Raw genomic sequence first — 19,377 nt, forward strand, 5'->3', positions numbered from 1 at the left:
TTTCCTCATCTGTCTTTCAGAACTGCACATGTAAAGTGTAGGAGCTAATCTTAGATATTTTTGCTCCTGTAGATGAGCCAAGGTGCACATGTGCTTATTCAAATCTTCTCTCTTTTCTTTTCAGATGAGTCCCAATGGTCCATCCTGGTGCTGGTGGTTGCTTGCCGTCCTGCCTCTGGAAGGCCGAGCTCAGCTGCCTTTCTTGGCTTTAACAGCACTGAAGGATCGACTCCTTGGTATTCGTCGAGTGTTAATGTTCATGTCACGCAATCGCCTTCGATGACACAAGGCCTGAACAGCTTTTCTATGTGTATAATTGAAACACCAGGACTGTGTTTTTACACTACATTGACTTCCCTTGTAGTTGAACGAAGTTCAAAACAAAAAATTTAAAGTACAGTATAAATAATGTGTCTTTTAGGTTATCGCCCTCCTCCCACAATAGTGGGCTAAGATAATCTTTGAAGTGAACTTCATATGAATGCAGTGACTCTTATAAAAACAGCTCAGCACCTCATATGCAAAAGAAGGTGACATTTGTGCTTTGCTCTTATTGGCTGTCACCAACTGGGCTTCCTTCAGTAATAACAACCATTAGGTATGTTTATACGTTATCACACAGCTCTGCTTCCTGAAAAATGCCTAAGGGTGCTTCCAGCTAAAAAAAATAGACACAGCAAATGACTCGGGCACTACAAAATGTGCTCATCTTTGTTAAGCACTGGATTATCGTCTTAACCCTACCAGGAATCCCTTTTCTTTGTAAGTCTGTAAGTTGGATCTTTTCAAGGCTGGGTCACTTTAAATGAGGTAAATACAGAGGTTGCTAATCTGAAAACTGGGGTGACTGTAAGATTCTGCATAGTTTATGGTTTAGCTGTACAATCGGAAGAAACATGAAAATTTTAGCCTTTGCTAATGTAAAACTTGATATCTAGTCAAATTATGTCAAGACTGTATACACCTTTTCATAAGATCTTGTAAACAACATTTAAGTAAAAATCACATAAACCAATAGATGTTTTTAAGCAAAATAATCTCAAATAAAAAAATCAAAGAGAATGCATTGACAATGCATATCCATAGTGTTTGTATGTATTACTCACATATTAAATTTTTAGCACCCTAGTAGGTAGCGTGCCCAGATTACCATGTGCTGTCATCTAAATTCCCAGTAAATAAATATAAGGGTTAGGGTTAGGGTTAGGGTTTCATGCTAATTCGGGAGAGAGGGTTAATCTTTTGTTGTTTTTGCCCTAAAAGTGAAGTCAAAGAATGCAAACTACATTGGACTTGCACACAATACACTCCCCTATCATGCTTAGCTACCCCTCAAGACACATTTTCAAGCCTCCTTTACCTAATATAATATTTTTAATTCCATAAGCTTTTTTACTATACTTTTCCTTCATGCCATACCACATGCATTTCAGAAGAAGTCACCCACCAGACACTAAGCATGTTCAGGCCCAGCCAGTACTTGGATTGGAGACCATCTAGGAAAAAGCTTAAGTTGCTGCTGGAAGAGGTTTTGGTGAGGCCAGAAGTTGGTGATTACCCTGTAGTCTGAATGTGGATACCAATGCTCCAGTGCAGTGATGGTTACAATGTGCTGTAAAAACATAAACATAAAACCGAGGTCCTGACTGTCTGTGGCCATAACAGATCCCTGGGCATCCATCGTAAAAAGTAGGGTGTATCCCAAAGTCCTGGCTAAATTGCCCACCATGACCTGGTCATTCTGGCCCCATAATCCCTGTCTCTAATTAGTTGACTACCTCACCTCTTCACCACCTAATAGCTAATGTGTGGAAAGTGTACTGGCACCAAAATGACTGCCGTTGCATAATCCAGGTGAATGCTACACATTAGTGGTGGTTGAAGCAGCTCCCCCACTCACTATGTAAAAGCACTTTAAGAAGTGAGAAAAGCACTATATAAATGCGAAGAACTATTATTATTATTAGTCATGATTAGAAAATCCTGCTATATTTATGGGGAAGGACTTCAACACAATGTTTTCTATCCAACTTAATTGAATTCATTGTTGGTGAGGGTGGCCACAAGGGCTGCATGGTATGATTAGAGACCATTCAAAACAACAGAAATGAGACACATTTTTATTCCAGTCACCATCTATCATACTTAAAAAGAGGTACTCTATTGCATGAAATCACTGAGGAATTTCAAGCCTTGAGTTGTAACAAAATGTTTCAACGCAGAACTGTGGTAGGTGTTGTTGGGCAGTGGAAAAGAGGATCAGTTAGTTGGTGCCGTTATACCTATTGAACATTGGGTGGATATAGCAGAGTAGTGTTTTGGTTTATTAACATTTAAATACTTTGATGGGACATATTCCTTACAGATATGAATATGGCTAGAACACATTCATGGTTTATGGATGATGTACAGACAGGCTTACATCTTTACGTGCCCGCATGAGGATTGCATTTATATCTCTAGATGTTTTCTGCACAAACCTTATTTGTATGTTTAAAGCAATAAATAATAATAAAATTAAAGAAGTCAAACTTCTCTGAACAAGTGTTGCTCATTGTGGGCATCTGCAGTACATTGTATAGTAATAGTGTGTCTGTGCACTTCAGTAAAGCATACATAATGGTTCAAAAATAAAGGCATGTACAAGAAGGCTAGACTATTGTTTAAGATGGACCTCTCAAAAGATGAAATTACTGTTACTGTGTACCTTCAATTGATTATTATACTTTAAAAGAGGTAATTGTTAAATAAATGGGTCATGAGGTAGAGAGTTTCCTGGTCAAACACTGATCCAGTGATAACACCGTTGCTTCACGTTTGTACACCGCATTGCATGCCAGCACCCTCCTCCATGCAGACTGAAGCTTGGCTCTGTGTTTACCTCAGTGCAATGTAAAATATGTGCTACCAAAGCAAGAGTATTTGTTAAGAGACATGAATGTATAATTTCATTTGCTGCTATTCTATTTTGGATACTTTTTCTATGAAAGGACATTCATTTAACCTCTGCAAGATTAAACATTTTTTTTTCCTGTCTGTTACGCGTGATGTTAGCCAAGTTAATGACCTCATCATCCCTTAGCTTTAAGTACACAGTCTGTATGGATAAAAAATTTTACTAAAAGGAGAAAAGAAAAACATCATTTCACAGTAGCTCCACTTCAGTAACTCAATAGAAGTATTATATACAAATTTGGCTTAATAATATTATGGCCATTAAGTTTGATTTAAAAGGTTTTAAATGAATAACCATATTTTTTTTGTTTGTTTACATGTTTCTGAGGTTGGTCGGTCACTTGATGCCACTTTACAAGTCCATTCATCCCAAAGTTGTAGTTCTGTGCTATGTTTTAGCTGGAAGTACTACCATCTATGATAAACCAATCTTTATTATTATTTTTATTTTTTTTGTAATATTGTAAAAGCACCTTTTGTTATTTCTCTTGAAGCAATATATTTTGTTAAGTACACAACCTTTTTGTATATTAAATGAAAATGTTCTCAAGTACATTTGTTATTATATATCATTTCTTATTTAAAGTGGATTTGACCTAAAGGCATCTGAGCAATGGCCGTGCTTCAACAAATCTGGACAAAAATTGAAAGGATAATAGAATGACTAACTGATTAGCAGCACTTTTTAGCATATCATAATGAATTTGTGCTGTTTGAACTTGCCCTATTCTGACACCTTAATGAGAACCAAAAAGGAAAGTTATTCCAAATTTACTATCTGTTAAAGCTGTGAAACAAAAAATAATTAAAGTTAAAAAAATCATATTACCTAATTAAAGTGAGAAAAAAGCTTGTGGAAGTATTGCTGGATGAATAAAAAAAACATAAATAAAAAATATAAAATAATTTGGGTTTCAATTGCTATTTTTTTTAGCTAGTCTCATAAGCCAGCAGTATGACATTAAGCTAAAACTACATGGCTTCAAAGACCTTTAGTCGGATTTCATAAAGTGCAAGGTGTGCTACTTTCTCACTGAGGTGCTTCACTTGTTTCTTGAAACCTTATGAATAAAGACCAAGAGGTGTAACAAAACTACACCTGAAAAACTTCCTCAAAGAGCCGTGTCTGTCTAAAGCAGAAGTGAATGCAGGGGCTCGATGCTTGTCAAAGTGTGAGACTAACAGAAATAACAAGCATGTAAATAAGGAAAGTACTATACCTGCACAGACATTTAAAGACACAAGACTTATGCATAAACATTCAGTGTAGTGAAGCAGAATCATTATGAGAAAGCTCACATTTGTGGAAATAAATAAATCTAACTTAAGCGTAATTTTGTTAACATTCTCAAATGATTGTAGTCAATAGTCTATTGATATGTAAATAAAAATGAAAAAGATTAAAAGCATGCATGTAATTTATAATGCAAAAATGTTGACAGCTGAGAACACATCAGTATTAGAATAGGTAGGCCATCACAAAGAAAATTGCGTAACCCATGTGTTAGAATTGAATGTTTTATTTTCCATCCATCAAATCAATCCCATTTTTCAAACAAGCTGCTCATTTATTCCATTATGAGAATAATGGACACAAACTAAGGCAAAATCCAATCCTGGATCATATGCCAGTCCTTCAGCAGGTATGTTTGCTTACACAGATCATGCTGACTCCATGAATCAGAACTTTGATTTGTTTAGGGTGTTGTGAGCACCATTGAGGTGAAATACTACAAGCTGAAAACCAAAAGAACAAAGGAAAACTGTCAAAACAAAAGTATAAAACCAAATTCAAAACCAGAAAAGATGTAGCAAAAAAAGTCCATACACTAACTGTTCTTTTGTCCCTAACTCATATTAAAGAAGATTGTACTTTTACTTTCTTCTTTTTTTTAAAGAGATCCAATTGGGGGGATAACATGCTACTGTGTCCTGCCATCTTATATAATTCAAATTCGGTGGCAAACTGCATCACGTGATCTCTGCCTCACATGACCAGCAATGACCATAGCAACCATAAACAAGATGGCTGGACGTCAACTTAGAACTTTGGTGATTGTCACAATCACAGGGCTTCTGATGTGTCAAATCTGGTCTGTTTTGAATGTACTTCATGATTAAACACTCTGAACTGATGAACATACTGTGCCATGGAGCTACAAGTAAAGAAGTGAAATGTCTATATAAGTTATTAACCTGAGAAATAAGGTGTAGCATAAATTTAAGTATTGAAATAATTTAACGTTTTCCAAAATAACTAGATAAGAAGAATGTTAGGGAAACAATATTTAAAATTCTAGTTTAATCTGCTTCTATTTCCTAATTCACTGTCTATTATGCAATGATTTGCTGAGAAGACAAGTCCAATTTTCAGTCATGATTGCTGTAGAAATGTCCATCCATCCATTTTGTGAACCCACTTTATCCAGGGTTGCTATTGCTATCAGTGCAAGTCAGGAACAATCATTGGACTGGATGTCAGTCCATCACAGGGTGAAGACACATGCACACACATACACACACACTAGTGCCAGTTTAAAATCGCCAATCCACCTACTCTGAATGTTTTTTGACTGTGGGTGGAAAATGGAGAACCCGGAAGAAACCCACACAAACATGGAGAGAACATGGATGTGAACTCTGCTCTTCTTACTGTGATGAAACCTCTTAGCAAACCTCTTAGCTTACATACTAACAACAAATAAACCATGCTGTTGCAAAAAGTGCTGTGTTTCTAGAGGCTAATAGGAAAACAAACTCTTTAGTTTAGTTACACAAAGAGTAAACGTTTTAGTGCCATTTGGAACAGAATACCAAATAACAGTTTTTGCCATTTTATATGTTGCATTTATCATCTAGCATTTTTATATATGCAGTTTATACATAGAGTACACACACATACTTACACACACACACACACACACACACACATATATATATATATATATATATACTAGGGGGTTCACCCCCTGCTCACTTTGCTCACCAACTCCCCTGGCCTGCACTACGCGCCAGCCATTTCGTGTCTCTGCCACTCGCATTGCGAAGAGGGGGGTTGAACGCACCCCAAGGAGATACAGTCGCTCCTCCAAAGCCCCCTCTAATACAATGGAAAACAAATACAGCTTTTTTTACCTCCTCCTTGCTCGATCAGCAGCTGGGTTGCTTCTGCTGCCATGCCACGTGATCTGCATCTTGTGTAGTGCTTCGAACATTTAAATGCCTGTACAGCAGCTGTCCTACTCTTTGTCTTTTATTTCCGGCTAAGTCTCTTGGTACAAAGTCTTGTCTCACGGCACGTGAGTTCTTGATATTATTTAGTTTAGAATTTAAAAATGGAATAAGAATCTGAAAATCTAACAACATCACAAAGTTCAATAAATTCTGAAAAGAATGATACCAAACATATACTGTATATGTAGGTTTTAAAATAAGCCCGATTTAAAGCGTGACATAAAAACGTCACATAAAATCGTTGAACAAAATTGTTGCACTTTTAGGCTTAGGATTTTATATACAGTGCATCCGGAAAGCATTCACAGCGCATCACTTTTTCCACATTTTGTTATGTTACAGCCTTATTCCAAAATGGATTAAATTAATTTTTTTCCTCAGAATTCTACACACAACACACCATAATGACAATGTGAAAAAAGTTTACTTGAGGTTTTTGCAAATTTATTAAAAAAAAACAACTGAGAAATCCCATGTACATAAGTATTCACAGCCTTTGCTCAATACTTTGTCGATGCACCTTTGGCAGCAATTACAGCCTCAAGTCTTTTTGAATATGATGCCACAAGCTTGGCACACCTATCCTTGGCCAGTTTCGCCCATTCCTCTTTGCAGCACCTCTCAAGCTCCATCAGGTTGGATGGGAAGCGTCGGTGCACCGCCATTTTAAGATCTCTCCAGAGATGTTCAATCAGATTCAAGTCTGGGCTCTGGCTGGGCCACTCAAGGACATTCACAGAGTTGTCCTGAAGCCACTCCTTTGATATCTTGGCTGTGTGCTTAGGGTCATTGTCCTGCTGAAAGATGAACCGTCGCCCCAGTCTGAGGTCAAGAGCGCTCTGGAGCAGGTTTTCATCCAGGATGTCTCTGTACATTGCTGTAGTCATCATTCCCTTTATCCTGACTAGTCTCCCAGTTCCTGCCACTGAAAAACATCCCCTTAGCATGATGCTGCCACCACCATGCTTCACTGTAGGGATGGTGCCAGGTTTCCTCCAATCGTGATGCCTGGCATTCACACCAACGAGTTCAATCTTTGTATCATCAGACCAGAGAATTTTCCGTCTCATGGTCTGAGAGTCGTTCAGGTGCCTTTTGGCAAACTCCAGGCGGGCTGCCATGTGCCTTTTACTAAGGAGTGGCTTCCGTCTGGCCACTCTACCATACAGGCCTGATTGGTGGATTGCTGCAGAGATGGTTGTCCTTCTGGGAGGTTCTCCTCTCTCCACAGAGGACCTCTGGAGCTCTGACAGAGTGACCATCGGGTTCTTGGTCACCTCCCTGACTAAGGCCCTTCTCCCCCAATCGCTCAGTTTAGATGGCTGGCCAGCTCTAGGAAGAGTCTTGGTGGTTTCGAACTTCTTCCATTTACGGATGATGGAGGCCACTGTGCTCATTGGGACCTTCAAAGCAGCAGAAATTTTTCTGTAACCTTCCCCAGATTTGTGCCTTGAGACAATCCTGTCTCGGAGGTCTACAAACAATTCCTTTGACTTCATGCTTGATTTGTGCTGTGACATGAACTGTCAACTGTGGGACCTTATATAGACAGGTGTGTGCCTTTCCAAATCATGTCCAATCAACTGAATTTACCACAGGTGGACTCCAATTAAGCTGCAGAAACATCTCAAGGATGATCAGGGGAAACAGGATGCACCTCAACTCAATTTCGAGCTTCACGGCAAAGGCTGTGAATACTTATGTATATGTGCTTTCTCAATTTTTTATTTTTAATAAATTGGCAAAAATCTCAAGTAAACTTTTTTCACGTTGTCATTATGGGGTGTTGTGTGTAGAATTCTGAGGAAAAAAATTAATTTAATCCATTTTGGAATAAGGCTGTAACATAACAAAATGTGGAAAAAGTGATGCGCTGTGAATACTTTCCGGATGCACTGTATATAGAGTGGATATATATATATGTATAATATATTATATATATATATATATATATATATATATATATATATATATATATATATATTATACTGTATATACAGAACACATAACTGTTTATATGTTTTTGTAATTCATGTTTCTCTAAGCTCAATTTAATAACTTGTCATCTTAAAGCAAACATGCACCAGGATTGCCTTAGCACAAGTACTTGAAATTATACATCAAATTGACCATACACTCAAAAGAACGTCTTTGATTTTTCCATCAATCACAATATAATTTAAAAATGCCGTTAGACAAGAGAGAGAAGAGAGACATCTTATGTGAGGAACGTAGAAGTGACTAAGGAAAATAATAAAATATGCCTATAAATAATCACCTTGAAGAAAGCCAATCATTTCTTACTGCCTTATTGTGGTGTTTGGTGTTACTGCTACTCTGATGTGTAATTTTTGGCCCTGACTGACCACTCTGTGGATGGCACAAATAGCATCACCAATAGTCTCCTTGAGTTAAACCATTGTGATATGTATCACACACTTGCCTGCAATCAGTGCCGGTGGTAAGTTTTTTTGCTCCCTAGGCCAAGCTTATTAGTGTGCCAACTGATTGTTCGGTAGCTAACCTTGTGTGACTGGGTCTCCCCCTCCCATTATGATCTGCGTCCTAGGCAAATGCCTAATTTGCCTTAATGGTGGTGCCGGCCTTACCTGCAATGCACTAATTTGGGATTGGGCAAGTATTGTATCTTGGTCTGTGTAATGGGCCAGGAAAACTGACTTCTTTCCTGAGCTTTTGTTGTCAATACCTTAATTATCAATTCAACTTCTGAGCCCTAACAGTCTAACTCAAGTTAAGAAGTAATAAAAACCTCTGAATATACAGTATGTGTACTGAATGCATATACATAAATGGTATATTACATCAGGCTGAGTAAAATATGCAAATAGATGGGATTGAGGTTGGGGATGCATATAGCTCCCACATAGCAAATGCAAACCAGTCAAGAGTAGCTGCTAAATGCACTGCCTAAGAAGAGGAATAAAACCATCCATCCATCCATTTTCCAACCCGCTGAATCCGTACACAGGGTCACGGGGTCTGCTGAGCCAATCCCAGCCAACACAGGGCACAAGGCAGGAACCAATCCCGGGCAGGGTGCCAACCCACCGCAGGACACACACAAACACACCCACACACCAGGCACACACTAGGGCCAATTTGGAATCGCCAATCCACCTAACCTGCATGTCTTTGGACTGTGGGAGGAAACCGGAGCGCCTGAAGGAAACCCACGCAGACACGGGGAGAACATGCAAACTCCACGCAGGGAGGACCCGGGAAGCAAACCCGGGTCTCCTAACTGCGAGGCAGCAGCGCTACCACTGCGCCACCGTGCCGCCCAAGAGGAATACAGCAAGTTCTAAAAAAATAAATAAATGACAAAAAGCAAAAATGTACTGAATTGGCTTGCAAACTGAAGCACCAGTATTGTGGCTGAACGTCTGTTTCAGGACAGAAAATATTAGTTAACTGAAGTATGCATAGCCTGTGACTCCAATATGAAAATAAGTTTAAAACAGCAGCTCTAGCCATTCGATGATGAAGGTTTGGTGAAAAAGTCTTGTCTTGAAAAAGCATGTCCCAAACCAAACTCCTGTAAAGACAGCACCAGGACATGCATACCAGAGTGAAGTTATGCCAAAGTCTTGGACATACTGTTGGCATTTTCACTTTGGAATTTAGGATGGAAGGGCCTCCTACTGTGGATACTAAATAATGATATGTCATGTTCCTCTAGTATCTTCTGGGAGAAAAAGCAGACAGAATTTCTAAAATGTGATCTAAAAAATAAATAAGTAAATTCAACTTTGTGATACTGTCTCTATATTTAAAGTGCAGGGCTAATGTTAAGCAATGTCAGCTGGTTTCAGTGATTAAAAAGCAGTTCAAAGGGAAAAAGATGCTATAAGGATTTTTGATTCAGTTCTTAAACTGTACAGTGTTTGCACATTCTCCCCCGTGTGTGAGTGGGCTTTTCTTCAGAGTCTCAAGTGTTGTCTCACATGCCTAAGACTTATAGTTAGGTGAACTGCCCCCTCAAAACTGCTTCCGTGTAAGTTGGCTGTGTGATTGGCTGAGATTGGGTTGAGACTTACAACCCTCTGTTGGATTAATCATGTTTGAAAATGTAATGTTCTTTCATCAAATATCTTGAATAAAATTGTTGCTACAAAAGGGCTTGAATGAATCATTTCAGTTTTTTTTTTGTCCAGTGCCTCCTGACTCACCTGTATGACCAAAACCCTTGTATATCATATATAAATATACAGTTTGACTTGTCTTAATTTCTAGTTATTGAAGATGTTGAGTGTTTTGTGGTTACATTATTTTTGGCTTTCTAGACCCAAAAACCCTAATTTTAGACCAGTTTGGACCACATTTATTACAAAAAAATTATACTTTTATGATGAAGAGTAAACCAAAAGATGTCTTCTTGGAAAAAATGACCAGAAGGACTTAAAGTTGTGCATGCCACATCAACTGACCCAAATGGTTCACCCTCTAAAGCAGGGGTGTCGAACTCCAGGCCAGGAGGGCCACAGTGGCTACAGGTTTTCATTCTAACCCTTTCCCTAATCAGTGAGTAGTTTTCACTGCTAATTAACTCCTTTTCCCTTCATTTCATTAGCCCTGTTTTTAAGGATTCAGTCCTCTGAATTGATTTGTTTCTTCATTAAATGGCAGCCAAACAGAAATGAGACGTGAAACGAGCCAACAGATGACCAGCTAAACTGGGATTTCAAACTCCAACCAATTTCACTCCAACCAGTCTCTTAATGAGAAGCTGATTCTTGCTGTTAATTAAGCCCGTTATTTAATTCAATGGCTTGTTGCTGCTCTCATTCTGCCACAGCAGACATTTCCAAATCTATTGATTTTTCTGTTTTTTCTGTCATATGGTGGCTTGTTTGATGTCTCATTATTGTTTGGCTACTAATTAAGGAAAAAGAGACGATTAAGGGGCCTGAGTCAAGTTAATTAAAACTAAAGCAAAAGAAGTTAATTAGTAGTAAAAACGGCTCACTAATGAAGAAGATGGTTAGAATGAAAACATGCCGCCACTGCGGCCCTCAAGGACCGGAGTTCGACGCCTGTGCTCTAAAGTAAGGGGTAATCAACGTCAGTCCTGGATGCCTGCAGTTTTTCTTCCAACCCAGTTGCCTTATTAGAAAACAATGCTTGTCAATAACAGATCCTAGTTAATATCATTACTTGTTATTGTTTTAGCTCAGCAATGTTAGGTCATTCTTATATTGTAGATTATTTTTCCTTCCTAATGATATCATCCAAATGATTTGAACTCTAAAACAGATGAATAATTAATTCTCAATCCTTCACTTTCTCTTCAGTTTCCTTCTGAGTACTTTAGTGTACAATAAATACACAAAGGTGAAATAGTAAAAAGCTAGACAGAGAACTGCTGGTTCCTTTGTCATTTACATCTTAATGTTAATAAGGACCAATTAAAAACAGCAAATGTAGTTGTTTAAGACTAAAATAAGCAATTAAGGGTTCAAAATCTTAATAATCTGGAAATCTGAAATGAAGCAGAAAAATGCCACTTGAGCAATAAGTGTTTCATCTGTATATATATATATAAAATCCAACGTCTGTCTGTACAGTATGTATGTCTGTCCATGTTTCATGAGAGAACTGCTTAACGGATTTAGATCATGTTTTTTCTATAATTTGCCTGAACATTATCAGTTGATTTTGTGACTTCTCTCATCTCACTCAGTATCATAGTTCACTTGCAGTACCGATTGATTTGCGCGAATCCGAGAGAGAGGCTGTGGGTTTGGGGCCTTCTTCACTAACACGCTAGTCTCCATTCGAGTCGATCTGATGTAGCATTGATGAGAGGTTTTAATCCCTCGCTTTCCTCTAGTCATGATGGACATGCCCTTTCAATTCAAGTGACTTCAGTTCCTGGTGAAGCTTTACTTTGCAAAATCAATTAACAAGGCCCAGGAGAGACATTCAAGTTGGCAGGGGTTGATCTTAGCTCACCATGCTTCTCGCATGGCCAGCTTTACCTCGCTTTCTCCCGGGTTAGTTCACCAAGAAACTTATATGTCCTCGCCCCTGATAGCAAAAGCAAAAATACTGTTTATCAAGAGGCCCTCATATATGAAAGCTATCAATATGAATTCTTCCCAATACAAATTATTTGAAATTTTTTTATTTTTAAAGTTTGTCCTTTTTCACTACTACATGGGCGGAGTTGCAGGGGACAGCTAGTCAGAGATGAATGACTTCTCAATTGTGTTGGAACAAAATCCTGCAGCCACTGCAGCCCACCAGGACCGACAATGCTCACACCTGATTTAAAGTGTACTCTTAAATAGCAAATCAATTAAATTAAGTTAATTAGCAGGAAAAACTGACCACTAATTAAGAAAATGGGTAGAATGAAAACCTGTGCTCATTGTGGCCCTCTAGGACTGGAGTTGGGCACCCGAGCTCTAATAGGATATGACTGGTCAAAGTTAATTCTTTTCACAAAACTTTGAAAAAATGGGGATTGTTAAGATAAGCATGTGTAGTGTAATTTTATGCTATTTTGAGGTTGATGATCACAAACATGATTTGTTTTTATTTGATTCTTTACTAGTGGTCCTAGCCCTCTACAAGCCACTCATAGAAGGTTAAAACCGACAGATTTCAAACATAAACATAAGACGTATCGTTTTAGACAATTTCAAGGTCAGCAATTATGAATATGATGGTATTTTTGAATTTTGATCCTTATCTAGGGAGCTAGCCCTCGATGGACCTCTATCTGTACAGTATTTTAATATTTCACATATTAGATGCAACTATTCTTGTTTATTATGTACTTCTGTCTCATGAAGAAAATCATTATATTTCTTACGAATACCTCTGAATTAGGACGGCTTACACTACTAAAGAGTTTTTAAAATTACAGTGATTCATAAAATATGTCAACACTTAAATAAAATCATTTTGCCAATTGTTATTTGGTGACTTTTTTTATGCAGCTTTTCAGCAGTCTTTCATATATGACTTTATTTTCTAACCTGTTCAGACTTTGGGCATCAAGGTGGCACTACAATCACCAGCTACTTTAGATGGTCATTGGGCACTGGCATATACTGGCATACACGTGACATTTTCATTGGACAGGGTTAAAACCAAATGTCGAAGTGTCGAATGTTGAGATTGTCGAGAAATACCTTTGGGACTGTTTCTTAGAATAGCATCAAAAGAACATATATAATTCACTGTTAAGCCATCTTAATTATTTTCTGGTTCACAGGGGCCCAGAGTCTTTCCTGACAGCACTGGGCAATAGTCTGGAACCAGTCTTAAATGGGTTGACAATGCATTTCTGTGCAGATTCACTCACACCAGCCTAATTTACTGTTGCCAATTAAATGTGCCTGCATGTATTTAGGATTTGGCTGTAAAATACAGAATTCACAGAAAAAAACCCAAGCAGAAACAAGGAGAGTAATCCCAATCTCCTGCAGCTGTAATGCAGCAACATTAAAGGAATACTCCATCAAAAAATATTTTTTTAATATGTTACTTATCCCACATATTATATAGTGATGGCCAAAAAAAATAATCTCATGTTTTTCTGGAAAAAAGAGATCATGTTTCAAGTAAAATGGGAGTCTTTGATGTCTAGTGCTGAACAACAGCAAACAATATCATAAATGTTCATGGAAAAAATCTCTTGTTACTCGTGTTGTTTAACTCACATGTCAAGTCATCCAGTTGTAGGCTCACAATGTGCAAAACGCATGCATTTTTTACTAAAATATTGTTGAGTAAAATAATTCCAGAAAATGAACAAAGAGGTGGCCTCTTCATGCAGGGTTTTGCCTTTAAATTGAAGACACACCTCCACCCCTCATTCACTGGCCCAGAATTCAATTGTCAATTCAAAAACACAACCCCGTGTGAATGGGCATCCTGTTTGTGGACTGCTTTCATTTTCCACAGGTATTTATTTAACAATATTTTAGCAAAAAATGCATGTGCTTTACACATTGTGAGCATACAACTGGATGACTTCACATGTGGGTTATGAAACACGAGTAACAGGAGATTTTTTATGGATGTTTTACATGTTTTTGCTGTTCTGCAGCACAGGTCACCATAGGCTGAAACATTATTATTATTCTTCATGGGAATGACAGTTTGTCTCAGCCATCACAACAAACTACTTAGGGTAAGTAACATATAAAAAATATAATTTTTTTGCAGATAATTCCTGTAAGCTCTGTACCACCATGCTGACACTCTGTGTACATTCCTCACTTAAGTTGTAATCTGGACTTTATTGTTTAATTTATTCTGTGTTCACCTCAAATCACCTGTGGATTCAGTTTCATCAATAGACCAAAGGTGAATATATCATATGAGTAAATAAAGCTAATCTTATTAATATAGGCCACATAAATAGACATCATGTGATAGAACCTCTAGTATCTCTAGTAGAGGCTAATGTTTTTAAAAGAAATTAGCTCATGCATAGTGTGACATTTGGGATAATATAACTCTTTAGGCCTACTCCTCATTTTGTTTATACTCTCTGTTTGGAAATGTACAGAACATGCATTTTTGAATTCTAATATAGTTTAACGTTGGATTCATATCCAACTCAAGGGGAATCGCCTAATTGGGTGTCAATCTTCTAAAGCCTTTAACGTTAATAAATGAGTATGGAAGATTCAAAGGAGTCTTGGTATTGAACTCGGATTATGTCTTTTTCCTCTAAGAAAGATTAAAGTATTTTTTATAGCTCACTAATAGCACACCGGCACTGATTTAACTCTTCAGTGGTTTATAAAGAAGTCTACATAAGATGAGCTGCCCTGGCAGCCTTAGTCTTGAGTAATGGGGTTATGTGCTGTCCTAGATGTAGGTCAGGCTAAATTTGGAAGACAGATAAATGGGTCTCTCCATCCTACTGACCTAATTTCTCTTGACTTTTCTGGGAGGAAATCTTCAGGTAATTGTTACCATCTGAAACCTTAGCCTGAACCGGTCAAGCTGGGTGTGCTGTCTGTTATTATTGGCTCATTGATCTTCTGTTGTGTTGGATGTTTGGGATATTAGATGGTCAATGCTAATTTTATTTATCTCCTTTTATGTATAATGCCTTTCCAAACCATCATGGACTAGAGGGTTCAATCAGAAGCGAATTCAACATTCTAACATAAATCATTTTTAAATTGAAGTTCTTATTTCTTAATGTGGGAACTCAATGTATGCCATTTATAAATGACTTTCAGATTTTTAATTAACCGAGGTATCTACAAGTTCCAATTCTACAACATAATTTTGTTTTCTTTTGTTTCTTTTCATTTAAATGATATATGAAATCTGGTTTTCTGTTCAGCTTCATAGCATTTACAAAGGTATTTGTAAAATTCTTGTAGTCTGACTGCATCAAGTATGATGCTAACTAAAACATTTCAAAGTCACCAGACTTCTCCAACATAGGTGCCTCAAGTAATGGGGACACATAAATGTGAATTGCATTTGCTTACCTGAGTGATTTAATAAAAAAATCTTCAATTTTTTTTCCTGTTAAGTATTTAGAATCTTTCACACTTTCTTTTCCTTTAAGTGTTATTGTTCAATGATTCTGACTCCATTGACATGGCATTCGTATTGTTCAAAATGAACTGAGAGAACAATAGGACTGAAGATCCTGTCCTGTCAGCAGTCTGTCCGACTCAGGAGCTCATCTGTCTGCAGAATAACATTGAAAATCTGAGCTCAACTCATGACCTGTCACTGAACTGACACACAGAGCACACAATGGGGACGTCTTTCTGAGTGTGTCAGCAAATTCAGCTGACTGTAATGCCAGGCGGTTCTTGTTTTGAAAATACTAATTACTAACAGTCACCACATCTCCTACACGCACCCTGTGACTGACTGGCAATCCCATCCAGGGGTAAATGCTGTGTTGTATTCGGTGCTATGGGGACAGGCTGCTGTGAGTAGAATATGAAAAAGGCTGAATGGCTGAGCAGCTTGTTACATTACTTGTAATGTGCAGACATACAAATTACGTAAGAAAAATAACATAATGCACTGATTATACATAATATGAACTTCAGTCACATTCAGTTTTGTTCATAATCACACAGTATGTATTTATTTCAGCCTGACTGATGCTGTCTTTTAATAGTGAAGATGAAAATAAATTTAACTGGACCTCACAAGATTACTGTTCAGGCTATAATTGCATGCAGTTTGTTTCATTTGTAAAATATTACTTAATTATTAGAATAACTATGTTAAAAAAGTGTCGTCAAGTATGCACTAACTTTTTTAAACTTTAACAACCTGGGAGTGGACAAGAAACGAAGGAATGGATTGTGCACTTTTGACAACACTGATGGTAGGAAAAGCCTTGAAAGGACTGTTGGTTATTCAGAGACTGCTGTTCTCCAGTGCTGCTCCTGATCTTCTGCAGCTTCATGTGCTCAATCTGCTCTTCCTTTGCCTGCACATTCACACTAAGGAATCACAGTCATACCTCACTTGACTCACCTAGGATCAGTGTCAACACTATGTATTACATTTTCCCCAGTTCTATGAGCTGATCCAAGACAGAATCTTTCCCAAGGCTTGCTGCTGTCATCATAGTCATGCCAATTGACCTTCGCAGTGGAGAAGATCCTTTAAAGTGCTTCCAAATAAGTGCTTTCTTTAAAGCCCCCAACTGAGCCACCTTGTTCAAACCTGATTTATACTCAACTGCTCTACTCCTTTAGACAGCATGCAGACAACTGAATTCCATTTCTCTCTCAGGTCTTTCCTGTGGAAACTGTTAGCTTCAGTCGTTGAGTATGTGCATAAGCCATGCTACTGCACATAAATTTAAACTGGTTTGGATAACTGCTGGCATACACAATTGGTAACACGATTGCTCCCTTTCACATATGAACCAAAGGAGAGTAGTGTACTGTTACGCATTTTTTTGTATGCGGGGGGTATGTCAGGAACCCCATTCCATTGGCAAATTTTGATACAGCACAGAATCATTTGACTTAGCAAACTGTCAAAAATTGAATTTAAAATCAGGTTGCTCTTCCATATCCACTACAAGTAGCAATATTGAATATGCTTATTTCTTATTGTATATAAAGATGCTAGTTTTCTAACAATTATATGTCTATACTTTATAAGATTTCATGGATTTGTTTTTTTGTTTTCTTTGTTACTTATTCATTATTATTTTACCATTTTTTCTTTTCATGTAACTTTTTTTTTGACATTTTGTAAAGCACTTTGAGCCTAAAAGTATGCTTTAGAAATAATTATTATTGATGTTTTCTGACAAAAATAGGCATTGGACTAAGTGTGTTAATAACCTACAAGACTATATTGAAAAATTATTCTCTTTATTCATTCCATATTCATTTTCACGGACATGTTAAGAAAAGTTTTCACTTACCCTAGTAAACAGTGTTGTGGCACGCGGCTGGGGGTGGTACCCAGCCGGGACACCCAAGAGAACCGGAGGAGGGTTTGCGCCTCCACCAGACCACGAGGGGGCGACCTCCCTGGTTGCTTTGGGGACCATGGGTACAGAGCTGTGAAGCTCAACCCTGTAGGGGCCCGTGTTCACAGCCAGGGGGTGCCCCAATGCCTGGAGAGCCCTGGACCTCAGCACTTCCGCCACACCAGGAAGTGCTGGGGGGAAGAGGATCGGGGACACCCGGAATGGTTCCGGGAACGCAGCCGGCACTTCCGCCACACTGGGGAGTGCCGGTGGAAGATTGCCGGGAAGCATCTGGAGCACATCTGGGTGATTATAAAAGGGGCCGCCTCCCTTCATTCAAGGCTGGAGTCGGGTGAGGAGAAGGACAGAGCTTGGTGGAGAGGAGAGGAGAGGAGAGGAGAGGAGAGGAGAGGAGAGGAGAGGAGAGGAGAGGAGAGGAGAGGAGTGGAGGCGGCCTGAAGAGTGAGGCAGAGTGTCAGAGGCCTGGACTTTGGGGGAGTATCTTGGGGTTGTGTGTGCACTTATTAACTGTAAATATTAGTGTAAATAAACATGTGGTGGTGATTAAACATGTCTACCTGTCTGTGTCCAGGGCTCATTCCACAGTGTCTAGAGCTATAAGAAATACTGAATTTGTCAAAATGTATGAAAGAACGTGTCCGGTAAGGTACCTTTACATAAATGAGGGTTCCATCTGCATGTACAGTGGATTCAGAAATTATTCAGACCCCCTTCACCTTCTGTACGCTTGATTGTATTTTAGATTTAATTTTAAATAGATAAATTTACCATTTTTTCCATCAATCTACAATCAATAATTCATAATAACAAAGTGAAAACATGTTTTCAGAAAGGATTGTAAATTAATTTAAAATCAAAAACTGAAATCTCTCATATTCACGCTCTTTGCTGTGCCACTTCAAATTGTGGTCAGGTCCCTTCTGTTTGATTTAATTATACTTGAGTTGTGTTAAGAACTTGATTGGAGTTCACCTGTGACAAACTGAATTGATTGGTCATCATCTAGAAAGGTCCACACGTGTGTTTATAAGGTCCCACAAGTCTAGTGTTGGGCCAGGCGAAACCTAATTGTATTTTAGCAAGGAAATATTACTTTTTAAAAAGCTGTGAAACTGAAGTGGCCCACTATGATTTAATCTTACAATTTCATACATTTGATAAGTGAGTGTGCCATGTTTGCCAGTAAATTTGATTTGTTTTCTCTCATTGGGCCATGCAAAACTCAACAGTAATTTGACAAAGTAATCTGTCTTATGGAAATTAAAATTGTAACAATAGTTGATGATATTACCCATTTGTATCTGCACAGGGCTAAATTCTGGAATATTATGTTTTTTAGTTATAGGTCAATTTTAACGACGCAAATCAATTTATACCTTATAGAGCATTATGTCTTGTCGTTAACTTGCAATAAGTAGCTGGCTTGCATAAATTGTGTTAATAAGTATCTGGTGGATGGCTGTGAGTGAATAAAAGCAGTAACAACATACAAATAAGTAGCTGGGATAAAATTATAAAGCCTACTATATTGCAAATAGCTTAAGATACAGAATAAGTTATTTCAAAACTGCATTTGAAGACATCTAAAATACATTTTAAGATGCTATATCTATAACTTACTTTTGCCTTCCTGCATCTCATCCCAGGATTACACCTGGCAATAAGACGTCAAGCAAAATTACACCTTTTACTGGCTAACTGAACAGATC

General features: G+C 38.0%; 1 protein-coding gene across 1 annotated transcript in view; it reads left to right on the forward strand.

Moving 5' to 3' along the window:
• LOC114662310 (LON peptidase N-terminal domain and RING finger protein 3-like) overlaps positions 1 to 3,508 on the forward strand; it is a 47,407-nt gene extending 43,899 nt beyond the window's left edge. Inside the window, exon 12 of the mRNA XM_028815701.2 lies at positions 125 to 3,508. Within this exon, the coding sequence (XP_028671534.1) occupies positions 125 to 283 (159 nt within the window). The 3' untranslated portion in view covers positions 284 to 3,508. The remainder of the gene's footprint in view (positions 1 to 124) is intronic.
• The last annotated feature ends 15,869 nt before the right edge of the window (positions 3,509 to 19,377 follow it).

This window comes from Erpetoichthys calabaricus, chromosome 12 (genome assembly GCF_900747795.2).
Source record: "Erpetoichthys calabaricus chromosome 12, fErpCal1.3, whole genome shotgun sequence".
In the NCBI taxonomy this organism is placed as follows: domain Eukaryota; kingdom Metazoa; phylum Chordata; class Cladistia; order Polypteriformes; family Polypteridae; genus Erpetoichthys; species Erpetoichthys calabaricus.